A 15,033-nucleotide genomic window follows, 5' to 3' on the forward strand; every position below is an offset into this window, starting at 1 on the left:
GCTGATGGTGGTCGGTGGGGTGAGGTCCTGCCCCTCTGGTGGGAGAAGGCGGGGAGGTTGGGGAAGATGAAGCATGAGCTGAGTCAGTCTTGAGAGTGAGCAGGGTTTGGCCTGGCAGCTGGGGGGAGTCGCGGCAGAGGAGGTCAGCCTGCACAAAGATGTGAAGATGAGTCAGATTATGGGTGTGTGGGAGGCAGGGTAAGAGAGAAGGCTGAAGGGCTGGGCAGGGCCTGACCAAGAAGGGCCCCTGTGCTCCAGAAGGCCATGTGGTAGCTCAGAAGGGTTTTAAGCAGAGGATCAGTGTCAGATTTATGCAGGCAGGCATGTGGAGAGCAGCTGGGGTGCAACACTAGAGGCAGGAAGACTAGTTAGAAGGTGGCTGGAGTTGTCCAGGTGCTGGGCTGAGGTAGGCCTTAGTCAAGGCCATAGCAGTGGAGCCCAGAGAGGTAGACTCGGGGAGGAGGAAGGTGGTCAAGGACTTCTGTTACTTAGATGTGGAGGCATTGAGGATGATGCCAGGGTTTGAGGTGTAGGTGACTGGCTTGGATGGTAGTGCTCCCTGTTGACTGGGAGGAGGACCAGGCCTGGGAAGGTGGGGGAGAGGTGAAGGTGACTTGTTTGGTTTAGACAGACTTTGAGCTGAGGATCAGCCAAGTAGAGAGGACCAGGAGGCATTTGGGTACATGTATTCGGTAAATGAAGATGGAGTGGTTGAGGTCAAACGGGAGAGTACATGGTGGGAGAAAAAGATGGTCCAGACCAGGTCTCTGGGGAATTCTCTCTGTGAGGGATGGGCAGGGGAAGCACAGCTTTGTGAAGGAGACAGAGAGGGAGAGCAGTGCTTCTCATCCAGAGCTGTGTCTGGAGACAGTTTTGATGTCACAACTGAGAGGTGGTGCTACTGTCATGTTGTGGGTAGAGGCCAGGGATGTTACCAAACATCCTACAATGCACAGAGCAGCCCCCACAGTAAAGGATCACCTGATCCAAAAGGTCACTAGTGCTGAGGTAGACAAACCCTGTGCTTGTGCTTTCTGTGCAGTAGCAGCTGTGAGTGTTCTCTTCATGGCTTGGCCCCTAGTGCCTGGCATGTAGAGGGTGTTGGATGAATGAGGCAGGAGGGAAATCGGATGAGGGACTGCAGCCAAAGCCAAGTGAGGAGAGTGGTCGGCAGTGCCAGGTGAGGCCAGGAGGTCAGGTCGGTTGAGGATGGACACTTGTCCAATTAAGATAGAATTCACATACCACAGAGTTCTTCACCCTTTAAAGTTTCCAATTCAGTGGCTCTTAGTACATTCACAAAGTGTGTGGCAATCACCACTTTGTAATTCCTGTTTGTCTGATTTTCTTTTTTATTATTTAAAAAAATGGAAAACCAAAAGTGTAATTTTCATTCAATAAATATCATTTGATCCTTAGGCAGTTTTGTTGCAGAAAGTAAAGTCCATGATTTTAGAATGATGGTAGCAATTCATCAACCAAGTAATCAGTTTTCACACAGTTTCAATAATTGCAGCAGTTTCCTTGAACTGTCTAGAAATTCTGAAACTGTGGAATTGTCATTTCAAAGGACTTGTTCTTTACTTGGCCTGAATGATCTGCCACTTTGAGCATCACTGCAACATAAGGATACTTAAGTGATCTGCAGCTGTCTGAGCTCACAGCCATACCCAGCTTCCACTGAAAATCTATGAGCTGGTTGGTGACCTTGGCCTTAGCATCCAGCTGTGGCTCACTACACCCCTCCATAGCAGCGCCCTGGAATCCCACCACCCACTCAGGTGGAAGCTCCTGGGGCAAGGTTTATTTTTGAAATATTCAAGAGTGTCAGGTAGCTAGGAACTTACCTGACATAAGTCGTCTTAGGCATAATGTGTATTCTTTCTGAAGTCTGGTTTCTTCTGTTCCCAAGGGCATTGGCTGAAAACAGTTCACTGTCCTAATAGTGATAAGGCATTAGATGTTACTAAACCTGCCTAATATTAGGGAATAAATCTCTTTTGCTCAATGGGAATTACTGTGGGTCAACGTAACTGGTTATTTTTTTGTTCTTTTGTTTTACTTTTTTAATATAAACTTAGAAAAATTGTGAGGCAGTGCCTCACAGAGCAACCGTCTACGCACAGCTGGTGGAGTCCAGGAGGATGTGGTCATGGAACAAGCTGTTTCCCATCCGTGTTCAGACCAGCCTTGGAGAGCAAGTCATTGTCCCCCCCTTGGAACTGGAGAGGTGTCCTGGCGCGCCCTCTGTCTACGACATTCAGCTGAACCAGGTGTCTCCCACTGACTTCACTGTCCTCAGCAACGTGCTGCCTATGTTCAGGTACCAAGGAGCCACCCAGGGTCATGGCGTTTGGAGACACTTGGTGAATTGCGGTCTTTGGCAGTTCTTTTTGAGTTCATTTTGACACCAGGAGTCCATTGCAAACAAGTCTCATTGCTGGTGAGGTCACCATAAATGCTTAAAGATGGAGTGTGTGAGCTTAAAATATGCTTCAGTTCCTGAATATTCTTCCACAGTGTGGACTTCAGCAAGCAAGTCAGTAGCTCAACAGCCTCCCATAGCAGGCAGTTTGAACCTCTGGCATCTGGCCAAGCTCAGGTGGTTCTCTCCTGGTGGGATATTGAAATGGACCCTGAGGGGAAGATCAAGTGCACCATGGCCCCCTTCTGGGCACACTCGGATCCAGAGGAGCTCCAGGTAAGAGGCGGGAGCTGAGCACGTTTTCGTGGAAATCAGGAAACTTGTCCACTTTTGGTCCTGGGAAAGGAGCATGTTGAATCTTAGATTCCTAAGAATTTAGAGATAGAAGGGACTATGTTAGAATCAATGTCAAAGAAGAGTTTAAAAGAAAAAAAACCAAGGCTAGCTGTAGTAAGATATAAGATAGACCTTTCAGGCCAAGTTCATGGTCAACACCAGTGGTCACAGTGAGCCATAGGGCAGCTTTGGTGTGCTGGCTCTCCCCTCGTCCTGGTACAGCCACTCTTAGACCTGCCCACCGAGTAATCCAGGGGTCCTCAGATTAGCTTGTGATAGAGAACTACAGCCTGTCTACAGCCGCATTTTCTGTGACCTCAGAATCTACCTTCTTCAGCTCAATGGAAAGTGGGGAGGATGTGAACTACAGAAAAGGAAATACATATTATATTCCTTTTTCTTTAAAAATATTTTTCTTAATTTTATTTATTTATTTTTCGGCTGCGTTGGGTCTTCGTTGCTGCGCACGGGCTTTCTCTAGTTGAGGCGAGCGGGGGCTACTGTTTATTGCAGTGCACTGGCTTCTCACTGCAGTGGCTTCTCTTGTTGCAGAGCACGGGCTCTAGGTGCGCGGGCTTCAGTAGTTGTGGCTCTCAGGCTCTAGGGCGCGGGCTCAGTAGCTGTGGCGCATGGGCTTAGTTGCTCCATGGCACTTGGGATCTTCCCGGACCAGGACTCGAACCCGTGTCCCCTGCATTGGCAGGTGGATTCTTAACCACTGTGTCATCAGGGAAGTCCAAGAACCATGCAGATTTAAACTGCAATGAAATACTGTTTTTTGTGTATTAGTGAATAAAGTTCAGAGTTTGCATGCTGTTGGTGGAGCCGTGGGGCAGTGCAGGAGGGTGATCACCAGAGCGTTGTGGAGTGCAGCAAGGCCCACAGTCGGTCGGGATGGGACGTGACGCCCCTTCTAGGCATTTAGGCTCTGGATGGAGCTGCATACGTGTAGAATGACGTGTGTGCCAGGATACTCACTGCAGCCCTGATTAAATAGAAAAGACTGGAACAGCCTAGAGGCCACCAGCAGGGACTGGCCAAGTCCATTTTCCTGCATCCACGCAGAGGGTGAGGTGGCTGTCTCTGCACTGATGTGGAACAGTCTCAAGGACAGATCAAGTGAAACAACGAGAGGCACAGAACAGTGTGTGCTGTGCCAGCGTTGGCGTTATTAAAAATAAGAATATATGTGTTTATCAGCCTTTATGTGTGGTGCATGTATGCAAGGGTATCTTGGGAAGAATTCACAGAAATTGGTAAAAATGGTTGCTTCTGGCAAGGGAGCTGGAGGTTAGGGGTGGAAAGGAAACTTATTTTTCACTCCATGACCCTTTTATATCTTTTGAGTTTTCTCTCATGTGCATGTATTATCTACCCCTCTGTACACAAACACAAGGGAAGAAAGTGAGAAAGATGCTTCAGGACCAAGGAATCAAATGTTCCCTCCACCTGGGAGGCCTTGGGCACTGTCCTCTGTGTGTTCTGACTTCCTGTTCCCACTTGCTGGGCACTGGCTTGGCTTTGATTGCTCAGCTGCTGGTTCTGGGTGTATACATGGTGACTTCAGGGAAGGCCTTAGCATTTCATCCTGCTCCCTGAGTTACTGCTCAGTCCAAAGGGTCATGACTGCTGTGCGATTTCAGTCAGTCCTCCTGGGCCCTTGAGCTGCCCCGGCTCCACTCTGCATAGCCTCAGTCCTCCGTAGGCTGAGAGCGTGTGTGGGGTGTGGGGTGTGGGGTGTGTGTGTGTGGTGTGTGATCTGTGTGTGTGTGTGAGGGGGCGTGTGTGGTGTGTGTGTGGTGGGGTGTGGTGTGGGGGGGAGGTCAGAATTCTCCAACAGAATTGAGGTTGGCACTGGGCTGCTTTCTTCCTCTCTAGGAGTGTGGTAATTGCAAAATTAGCATAAGAATTTCATTAAAATGTTAATACTTCTCATTTTTATATCTTCAAAATGCTTCTATGTGTATTTTCTCCTTGAATCCTCATATAAGACATGCTGGGTAACCACACAAAGCCAGGCGATGAGGGGAGCAGGGCCTCAGGTGTAGGCAGCCTTGGTGGGTGCTTGTCCCCAGGTGTCCTGACTGTGGGGCTTGTGTCCTTCCTCTACCAGTGGTGACTTTTGGACTGTTTCGAATTTGAAGAGCTGCTAATGAATCTCCCTCATGACTTTGTTAAACTGCTTTTGATCAGCCTCAGACAGTGGATTCTGGCTATCATAGCTCTTTAGCATTAGGACTTGGGAGGCTGGTGTGTGGGAGGGACATGGTGACAGGGAAGCACTGTGGGAGCCCGGGAGGGGTCAGGGAGGCATAGTAAAGAATGAATAACAGGTTTTAGAGGATCTGTTTTTCCTCCTTGTTAGTGTTTATTTTTTCCAGAGTGTATCTGGTTAGATTTTAATTTTCTAGCTTTTACATTCAAATAGACATCTTAGATAGATGGGAATGTTATTCACCTGTCTTTAATTTCAAGATCAGGTAGGATAGAATGTGTTGACTGAAAAAAAAACAACACAGTGTGAGAGTTGTGACTTTATTTGAAGCCAGATGAGGACTGTAGCCTGGGAGACAGCCTCTCAGCTCTGAGGAGCTACTCTGAAGAGGTGTGGGTGGGGGCAGGAGGTCAGTATAGGTATGATTTTAGTGGAGGGGAGATACTTGCAATCAAGTACACATTTTGGCAGAAGGTTCCTGCTAGTCACGATCACACACACACACACACACACACACACACACACACACACACACACACACACGGCAGCGGCTGGAATCCCCTCCCCTGAGCCCACCTTGAAGACCACTGCCCTAGGCCACATTCTATCCTTCTGAAGCCAGCAGTGTTCCAGCAAGATTTTGAACCTTTAGCCTCTCTGACTTGAGGATTTTCTTCTTTATCTCTTTGGCCATAGTAGCTATCTATAGTCCACACAGTGGTTTCCCTGCAAATTGATTTTTGAATTGGGTTTTGGCCCCCGGATTAGATGCATTGCTCTTGTTGCAGCTTGGTGATAGCTGATTCTCTTCCTGTTTCAGTGGCGGGACCACTGGATGCAGTGTGTGTACTTCCTGCCAGAAGAGGAGCCTGTTGTCCAGGGCTCAGCCCTCTGCCTGGTAGCCCACCACGACGACTACTGTGTGTGGTACAGCCTCCAGAGGACCAGGTGTGCCCCAAGCCTCATTGGGTGGGGCATTAGGCTTGTGACACTGTGCCTTTATATAAATTCCCTGTCCGGACCCTGTAGAGGTTTGAGTGGGCACATTTGTATCTGAACAGAATAAGAGCGAAAGTTTGTGACTGGGTATTTCAGTGCCTGTTTGTGTGTACTCTGAAGAGGCTGCCCCAGTGGCAGGACCCCCATTTGGAGCAGATATATATGAGAAGCCTTGAATTGGAGGGCCCTCCGACCTCTAATGCCCACTCCACAGCCAGTGCCTAGACTCCTGCCCCCTAGAGGACCATGCGTGTGTCCCCTCTCCATCTCGATTTCCCTGGGGCAGGTCCCTGTGCCGTCCCTTCATGCTCGCTGGTGCCTAGCAGGTCATCACCCTGTGTCTGTTCATTTCCTGGCCCAGCCCCGAAAAGGATGGGAGAGCCCACCCAGCACGCCCTGTGTGTGACTGCCAGGCTCACCTGCTCTGGAACCGGCCTCGGTTTGGAGAGATCAATGATCAGAACAGAACTGATCAATACGTCCAGGCCCTGAGGACGGTAAGTGTCCAGCCCCTTAGGTGGTTGTAGGCCAGGAGGGGTTTGTCCCATGGACCCGACCGAGCTCATTGCTCACTTATGATTAGCTGGTTTTGTTTTCTGTGCTCCCTTCTCTGTCCATGAGTGGCTTCAGCCGGCTCCTTCTGAGTGGGCATTTGGGCAGAGGCCAGGGAGCTTATTTCTGGACTAACTGAGGGCTTGTTCTCTGCTCTTCTATGGGAGCCTCTCCCTGGCCCCTGCCTTACCTCTGGACACTTTGCCTTTATGGTCACCAGCAATTCCTTTGTGTGATCCTTGTGGATTCAGCCACCCCATTATTCCTCTCATCTGCTTCCTTTCTAAAATTTTCTAGAATGTAAATTTTGTCATGTAACTCTCCTGAAAGACCTTTGCTCCCTGCTACCTGTAGAAGGGGTCTCTCAGCCTGGGGACCACACACAAGGTTTGGACGGGGGTCTCTGGACCCCTTGGAGTCATATGCAGAAAAATATGTGTGCACGTATGCATATGCGTGCATTTTTGGGGGGAGGGAGGGTCCCAACCATCCTAAGTTTCTCTCAGAGGGGTCTGTTGACCCATAAAGGCATTCCTGCTTTGGGGAGTCATTTGACATGCCTACAGCTTTCTGTGCTGTGACCAGGTAGGGAAGAGGCCTGTGGTTGTGGATTGGGAGGTTGCCTCTGATAAACAGGGCAGCCCTTCAGCTGGGCCTTCTAGGATGGCTTGAGGACAGTCTTTCCTGATGGTGGGGAGAGGTGAGGGAAGTGGTTGTGTTGGAGTGGGGGGCTGGTTACCACCTGAGCCTGGGAGGCAGATATGACTGGTGTGAGGGCATAGGAAGATCCAGCCGGGCTGTGTAGGGGATGGAGTGAGGAGGAAATCAAGATTGAATAATCACAGAGTGAGTTAGGGGGTCAGATGGGAAATGTTCCTGTCAGTTTGTCAACAGGAATTTCTTGACATTGTAAGAAAATCTGTGCTGAGGTTGTTCTTTTCTGCAGGTGCTTAAGCCAGACAGTGTCTGCCTGTGCATCAGTGATGGCAGTCTGCTCTCCATACTGGCCCATCACCTTGGGGCAGAGCAGGTACTGGACACGTGCCTTCTACCAGGTTCCTGACGGCCACTCTTGAGTTCGGGTGTCATGTGGTCTGGGTACATGGTTTTGTGACTAAAGCTCTTTCAAGTGCAGCTGCCACATATGTGGCAGGCGTGCTTGTGTTGGTGGCTAAGGGGTTGTTGCCTCGTGTGCGGGCAGGAGTCAGGCTATAGCTGTTGCCCCATCGCCACAGCTCCCGAGTCTGAGTCTGCCACCTCGCTAGGCTCAGCGCAGAATGTTGTACTGTCCCAGGGGGATAATGAGCACAGGTAGAGTTAGTTAGATGTTGTCCTCTGCCTTGGAGTTGCATTTTAATCTTTGTTTTCTTTCTCTGTTAAGTGCACCTCCTACAACTAATAGCATGGTATCCTCTTCAGGTATTTACGATAGAGAATTCAGCAGCTTCTCATAGACTGATGAAAAAAGTAAGTGATAATTGTTGTTACTGAAATAATGAGGGGACCTGTGGGGCCTGCCTTCCTGAGTCTGGGATTGATCGCTTTGAAGCAGTGCTGGTACCAAGGGAACTGGGAGAAGTAGGAGCTGCCGGTGAAGTTCTTGTGACTCCTGAGTCGAGAGCTGGCCTGGAAGTCTTCTAGGGCTGTCGTTGAATAGCAGTGAGCGTTTAGACTCTACTTTGTTTGTTGTGGCTGAAGATGTTTAGGCTTCTCTCCTCACTTCACATAAAAAGAAAAAAACTAAAGTCTTTGTGGTGATAGAACTGAATTTGAGATTTGTTTCTGGGGCACCAGCGCCCACGGAGTCACTGCTCACAAACTGACCTGACTGGTTGGTTCTGTGACAGTGTTTCTCCTCCTGGCCAGTGATTCCCTCTCTGAAGGATAACCTACCTCCACCAGAACTACAAGCCTACAGCTAAGTCTTGCCAATGTGCCTGCAAGAGAAATTTCTTTTGCTCTTAATGACATTTTGCTCCTGATCTCATCTGAGGTCTGTAGGAGGCCTTTGGATGGGAGAAGTTCTGCAAAGCAGCTGAAAGTGGTGCTCCAGAACTGTTTGGCCAGAGAACTGCACACAGATAAAGGAACTGAGATGTTCTTTTTCTGGACAAAAACAATAGTTTTGTTTTCTCTCTAAGATCTTCAAGGCTAACCACTTGGAAGATAAAATTAATATAATAGAGAAACGGCCTGAATTATTAACACCTGCAGACTTGGAGGGTAAAGAGGTAAGTAGTGAGTGCTCTGCGTTTGCTCTGGACAGCACGGCTCTGAGACAGCCTGACTGATCCCTTCTCCGGACCTCACTGTGTGTCCCCCAGTCACTCACCAGCTAAGGACTCGCCGCTGTTGAGGATGTGGTGAGGTTTGCAGAGATGCCTGCTGAGCAAATACTTGCACAGCTCTCAAGTGGCTCGTGGCTGCTCCTTCAGCAACGGCAGACGAGCTCTGCTAAGAGCGACTTCGGCACATTGTGTCCCCTCCCTTTTCCCTTCACAAGCACTGCTGTGCACGCTTCCGCCTCCCATCTGTTCCTCAGTCCCCCGTGTGCCTCCGAAACTGCTCCCGGCCCTCAGTAACCTTAGCTACTAGACACGGTCTCCTTGCCGCTTCATCTCGCTGGCCTCCTGCACCCGCACAACAGGGGCCTCTCCCTCCTCAACATACTTCTCTTTAGGCCCTTAAGAGGCTGCCTTTCCAGGGTTTCCTCTTCTCATTCTGGCTGCTCCTTCTCAGTCCTTCATCGGTCTCTCTTCCTTCACTTGATCCTTCCCTGCAGGTGTCCTTGGTGCTCTCTTCTTTTTTTTTTTTTGGTGCTCTCTTCTTGTCTGTCCTCTCCTCTTCTGTTGCATCTCCTCTCGGGACCATCACATCCCTTCCTATGTGGGAATCGTGGGTGTCCAAGCCGGGTCTTCAAATCTCACATATCCCACAGGCCCTTCAAGCTGGAACCTGTCATCTTTCTTGCCAACATTTTTTTTAACCCCTTTATTGAGATATAATTGACATACCATAAAATTAACCCATTCCAAGTGTACAATTTGAAGATTTTTTAGTAAATATAGAGAATTATATAACTGTCACACTGTCTAGCTTTAGAACTTCCATCACCCAGCCCCTAGCCCCAGGCAGCCGCTGATGTGGTTTCTCTCTCTGTAACTTTGCCTTTTCTTGGCATTTCATGTGAGTGGAATAATACAATATATGGTCTTTTGTGTCGGGCTTATTTCACTGTTCATGGCTGAAAGGTTCATCCGTGTTGTAGAATGCGTCAGTATTTTGTTCCTTTTCAATGCTGAGTAGTGTTCCAGGGTATGACTGTGTGATATTTGGTTTACCCATTCACTTGTTGGTGGACATTTGGATTGTTTCCAGTTTTTGACTATTATGAATAATGGTACTGTGAGCATGGGCATGTTAAGTCTTTGTGAGGGTTTGTGTTTTCGGTTCCCTTAGATACTTAGGCTTGGAATTGCTGGGTTGTATGATATTTTTGTTTAACTTTTTTTTTTTTTTTTTTTTGCTGTGCCATATGGCTTGTGGGATATTAGTTCCCTGACCAGGGATTGAACCTGGGCCCTCAGCAGTGAAAGTGCCGAGTCCTAACCACTGGACTGCAGTGGAATTCACTGTTTAACTTTTAAATAAACTATTAAACTGTTATCCAAAGCGGGTATACCATTTTATATCCCAACCAGTAATGTATGAGGGTTCCAGTTTCTCCATATCTTTACCAACACTTCGTATTGTCTCTTTTTTTTTTTTTTTTTTGTGGTACGTGGGCCTCTCACTGTTGTGGCCTCTCCCGTTGCGGAGCACAGGCTCTGGACGCACAGGCTCAGCGGCCATGGCTCACGGGGCCTAGCTTCCCCGCGGCATGTGGGATCTTCCCGGACCGGGGCACGAACCCGTGTCCCCTGCATCGGCAGGCGGACTCTCAACCACTGCGCCACCAGGGAAGCCCTCTTTTTTTTTTTTTTAGTATAGCCATTTTAGTGGGTGTGTGGTGATGTCTCGTAGTTTTGAGTTGTGTTTGCCTAATGACTAATAATGTTGAACACCTTTTCATGTGCTTATAAGCTATTCTATATCTTGTTTAGTGAAATATCTATTTAAGCCTTTTGCCTGTTTTCCTCCCATGCCTTTTTTTTAAGAACAGCTTTCTTTCTGAGATATGGTTCATGCAGCAAAGAAATTTAAAGTGTACGGTTCGGTGATTTAGTATATTCATAAGATTATGCGGCCATCACCACAATCAATTTTAGAACATTTTCATCACCCAGAAAGAAACTCCTTGCCCATTAGCAGTCACTCCTTATTTATCCCCAGCCTCCCAGCCCTAGGCAGCCACTAGCCTGTTTTCCTTCTGTAGGGATGTGCCAATTCTGGACATTTCATATAAATGGAATCATGCGACGTAGAGTCCTTCGTAGGTGGCTTCTTTCAAAGTTCATTCATGTTACAGCATAAATCAATACTTCATTTATTCTTGCTGCTGAATAATACTCCACTGTATGGCTGTACCACATTTCATTTGTCCATACTGATGGACATTTATTTATCCATATTGATGGACAGTTTATGGACATTTGGGTGGTTTCTCCTTTTTGGCTACCATGAAGGATGCTGCTCTGATCATTCGTGTACAAGTTGCTCTTTCTTTCCCTTATAGATGAGGATTAAAAGGATATTTAGGGAATTCCCTGGCGATCCAATGGTTAGGACTCCACGCTTCCACTGCAGGGGGCATGAGTTCAGTCCCTGGTTGGGGAACTAAGATCCCACAAGCCGCACGGCACGGCCAAAAAAAAAAAAGGAGAAAGAAAGAAAATTTAAATTCTGAAAGCCATTGATACGGTGCACTGGCTAGACTCCAGGTCACTGTTGAGTAGAAGTGGTGAGAGTGGGCATTCTTGCCTCAGTGTTGGGGGAGCAGGGAATACACAGGGCCACCCCCTTTCTGTTTTCGTTGTTTCCTTCTGCATCTCTGTCATCTCAACTAGGAGCCCATGTGTCATCTTGGACTGGCCCTGTCCTTGATGCCCGTCTGCTTGGGCCCAGCCCTGGGTGGTCTGGTCCCTCAGCGTCTGCTGCCTGGTTCTCCTCCCTTTGACACAGACTCCCTACTCCTTGCCTGGACTATGGCAGTGCTCGCCCAAGTCATGTCCTGTCCCCAGCTCCACCTGCAGGTAGCCTCCCTACTTCCTACATACTTGGGGGATCTTTCTTTTTTCTTTTTTTTGCCACACTGTGCGGCTTGTGGGATCTCTCAGTTCCCCAGTCAGGGATTGAACGCGGGCCACAGCAGTGAAAGCCCAGAATCCTAACCACTAGGCCACCAGGGAACTCCTGAGGGATCTTTCTAAAGCACATTCCTTCTCATACTAAACCCTGATTAAAGCTTTTCGTGATCCCCTCTTGCCTCCAGGGCAGAGCCCAGTCCCCTTTACCTGTCATCAGCTGCCTTTGGTGACCTGGCTTCTCTCCACCTCTGGGGCCTCACCCTTTCTTTACTGTCCTACCCCACCTGCTCGTCTGACAAGCTCCCCAAAGGGCCTTGCTCTATTTCACACCCCTGCTTTTGCTTCTGCCCATCCCTCTGCCTGTAATCCCTACTCCTTTGCTTTTCTGTCTCCTGTTCATGCATTTATTCATCTAATCAGCAAACCTTCACTGACCATCTGCTCTGGGCCAGGTGCTGTGCTGGGAATACTGTGCTGCCGCTTCTCTGTCCCTACTTCTGTGGTCTCCGAGCCTGGTGAAGGAGACAGACTAGCGCTGATAGTAAATTGTCATGATAAGGCTTTGAGTAGGGTTTACAGGATGCCATCCTGGAAGCCCTTCCCTATGCTCTTACCTCTAGAGTCTCTCCACGAGCCCCTTCCTTGCTTCTGTCAGAGCTTACTGCACTCTCTGAGGACGGCCCCCAGCCTTGTCTGCTGCCCCTTCCACTCTGCACTCCTGAGGGCAGGGCTCATGTCTGTTTCTCATCTTTGTATCCTCAAGGGCAGGTGCAGACCTTGACATGCTTGTTGACTGACTGACTGACTGACCAAGTGGGTGAGTGAATGAATGAACGAATGTGCCTGTGAAACTTGTAACCTGTCCTTTACTCCTCAGCCGAATCCTTCTGACGCCCTGGTCCTGCTTCTTGCTCTGATCGCCAGGTTTCTCTCCTCCTGGGTGAGCCGTTCTTCACCACCAGCCTGCTTCCGTGGCACAACCTGTACTTCTGGTATGTACGGACTGCTGTGGACAGGCACCTGGCGCCTGGCGCTGTGGTGATGCCCCAGGCTGCCTCGCTGCACATGATGGTCGTGGAGTTCAGGGTAGGCCACCCAGAAGTTTTCGGGCGGGGGATGGGGGGACCTTGTTTTCTTGTAAAGACTTTGGATGCAGATGAAGCAACTAGGGTCTTAATAGTTTGGGCCTCTGTTTTTCTGTGTCATCACACTGCAGGGCTGAATAGAAGAGGCTTGCCTTTGTAAAAATGAAGTAATTTGGCACATGAAATGGAAATGGCCGTGTGTTGTCATTTTACAATTATGGTTTATCAGAATAATTTTAAAATATAAATTAAGAGTTTCAGAAGATAAGCTGTTCAGCTTGCTCTGCTCTTATTAAGAGCTGAGGCTCCAATTCTGTTACCATACCTCACACACAGCCCGCGCCACGCTGGGCCGAGAGGCCTGGCCCCCCCTTCCTGTTAATAAAGTGACTGTTCTGGCAAAAAAAAAAAAAGAGAGCTGAGGCTCCCGTTGTTAAAAGCATTTTGAGATGGGCGAGTCAGCTTCTTTATGCGAGAAAAATTGAAAACCTTCATTTTAATTTTCTCATCAAAGCAGAACCACAGTCACAAAGTAATTTTGGGAAAGGCATTTTTTATTAAAAGGATTTTGAAATGCTTTTAACCTGAAATGTAGCGTGAATGTCATTTGATATTTCTTTGATAAGAACGGCTTTATCCATTGGTAGCTTAGTGGTTCCATCACTTAATTTTCTGGGCATTTCTTTTGTGTTTTTTATTCACTTGATCAGATTCCATGTAAATTCTGGTTTTCATGGCCAAAGAGGGAATGTGGAGAATGACACTGTTCCTAGGCATACGTCCAAGAGACAGAGAATGCAACGTTGACTGGCCAGAGTGCACCTCTGGTCCCCTCCGGGGATCCTGTCCTCACGCTCTCTTTATAGGCGTAGAGCCTCGAGAACTGGTTGATAGAGCTCTTCCCAATGAACCGGTGTTCAGGATGGACAAGGAGGGAGAGACACTATCCTGGTAGCTCTGGCCGATTGTCCCTCATAGGAGAGGGCTTGGGATCATGGGGGGCTTTACAGGTTTGAGGAACCATCCTGGGTCTTTGATGTCTCTGGGCCCATTCAACTGTGGGCATTTCTTCCAGGCCTGCGGGAGCAGCAAGATGTGCCTCAGGTTTGGACCTGGGGCAGCCCCCCAGCCTGACCTCACTTACCCTTCCTGCTCTTGTCACCACACTTCCGTGTGCCTGGGTGGGTGTGGACATCTCTGTGCTGTCCCACAGAGCCCTTGGCGTGCCTGCCCACCCGCCCCCATTGGGTGAGTGTGGATATTGGTGTGCCCTGGCTGGGTGGGTGTCAGTAAGGCTGTGCCTTCCTTACAGGACCTGTGGAGGATCCGGAGCCCCTGTGGTGACTGTGAAGGCTTCAATGTGCACATCATGGATGATATGATTAAGGTAGGCAGGGCCACAGCTCCCACCCACAGTGTCCCACCCACCCACTCCACATGGCCACAGGCTTCTGATGGGGACGTGTGGCTTCCGTGGAGGGACCTGGGTTGGGCAGTGCAGGCATCATGCAGAGAGCTCCTCTGTTGGGGGCAGCGAGGGCAGGTGTATCCGTTCTACTTGGTTCACCATGAGCATGAACCTGAGAGCCATTGGGTCTCCAAGTCTGGCTGGTATTAGGCCATTCTAGGCCCTGGGCTGTAACCCCTGAATCAGAATTTTGGGTTGGGGCCTGTCCACCACCAGGCCACTGGAACCATTCCTGCCAGTGTCAGCAGCTTGTTCTCTTTTCGGACGGTCTCTCTAGAAGGCAATTTTGGCAACCTTCTGAGCCAGCTATTTTCATTCTGGGGACTCCATTCCAGGGGAAAGTGCTAGAGCATGGAGGGGGGTGGGATGTGCAAGGAAGGTCCTGCAGGGTTATTTGTACATCAGTAGGGGATCGAGTCAGCCACCAGGCTCTGCATCTCCCAGAACCCAGAGCAGTCATGAAAGTGCCAGCGATATTTGGCTCAGCCAGGATGGATGTGAAGAGTCATGAGCCCCGTTAGAAGGGCAGGGCAGGGAGCACCATCCCATTTTTATGTATTAAGAAAATTCACACGTGTAATAACTATAAATGGAAAGTAACCTTTAAAAATTGTGTACAATATTAATTTTTTAAAAATAATATAAATTTATTTATTTATTTTTGGCTGTGTTGGGTCTTCATTGCTGCACACGGGCTTTCTCTAGTT

At 48.9% G+C, this 15,033-nt stretch overlaps 1 protein-coding gene and 1 pseudogene across 2 annotated transcripts in view; one reads left to right on the forward strand and one right to left on the reverse strand.

The window, feature by feature from the left end:
• PRMT7 (protein arginine methyltransferase 7) overlaps nucleotides 1-15,033 on the forward strand; it is a 47,537-nt gene that overhangs the window by 28,667 nt on the left and 3,837 nt on the right. For both annotated transcript variants that reach the window (XM_022583366.3, XM_022583367.2), the window contains exons 7-15: nucleotides 2,082-2,323; nucleotides 2,521-2,701; nucleotides 5,797-5,924; nucleotides 6,337-6,472; nucleotides 7,474-7,557; nucleotides 7,947-7,994; nucleotides 8,669-8,758; nucleotides 12,698-12,859; nucleotides 14,171-14,245. In XM_022583366.3, the coding sequence (XP_022439074.2) occupies nucleotides 2,082-2,323; nucleotides 2,521-2,701; nucleotides 5,797-5,924; nucleotides 6,337-6,472; nucleotides 7,474-7,557; nucleotides 7,947-7,994; nucleotides 8,669-8,758; nucleotides 12,698-12,859; nucleotides 14,171-14,245 (1,146 nt within the window). The remainder of the gene's footprint in view (nucleotides 1-2,081; nucleotides 2,324-2,520; nucleotides 2,702-5,796; nucleotides 5,925-6,336; nucleotides 6,473-7,473; nucleotides 7,558-7,946; nucleotides 7,995-8,668; nucleotides 8,759-12,697; nucleotides 12,860-14,170; nucleotides 14,246-15,033) is intronic.
• On the reverse strand, nucleotides 1,322-1,789 carry LOC111179603 (COMM domain-containing protein 6 pseudogene; annotated as a pseudogene).

The sequence above is a fragment of the Delphinapterus leucas genome, chromosome 20, assembly GCF_059928025.1.
Source record: "Delphinapterus leucas isolate spDelLeu-1000000601 "Yukka" chromosome 20, BTC_Dleu_Yukka2, whole genome shotgun sequence".
Classification (NCBI taxonomy): domain Eukaryota; kingdom Metazoa; phylum Chordata; class Mammalia; order Artiodactyla; family Monodontidae; genus Delphinapterus; species Delphinapterus leucas.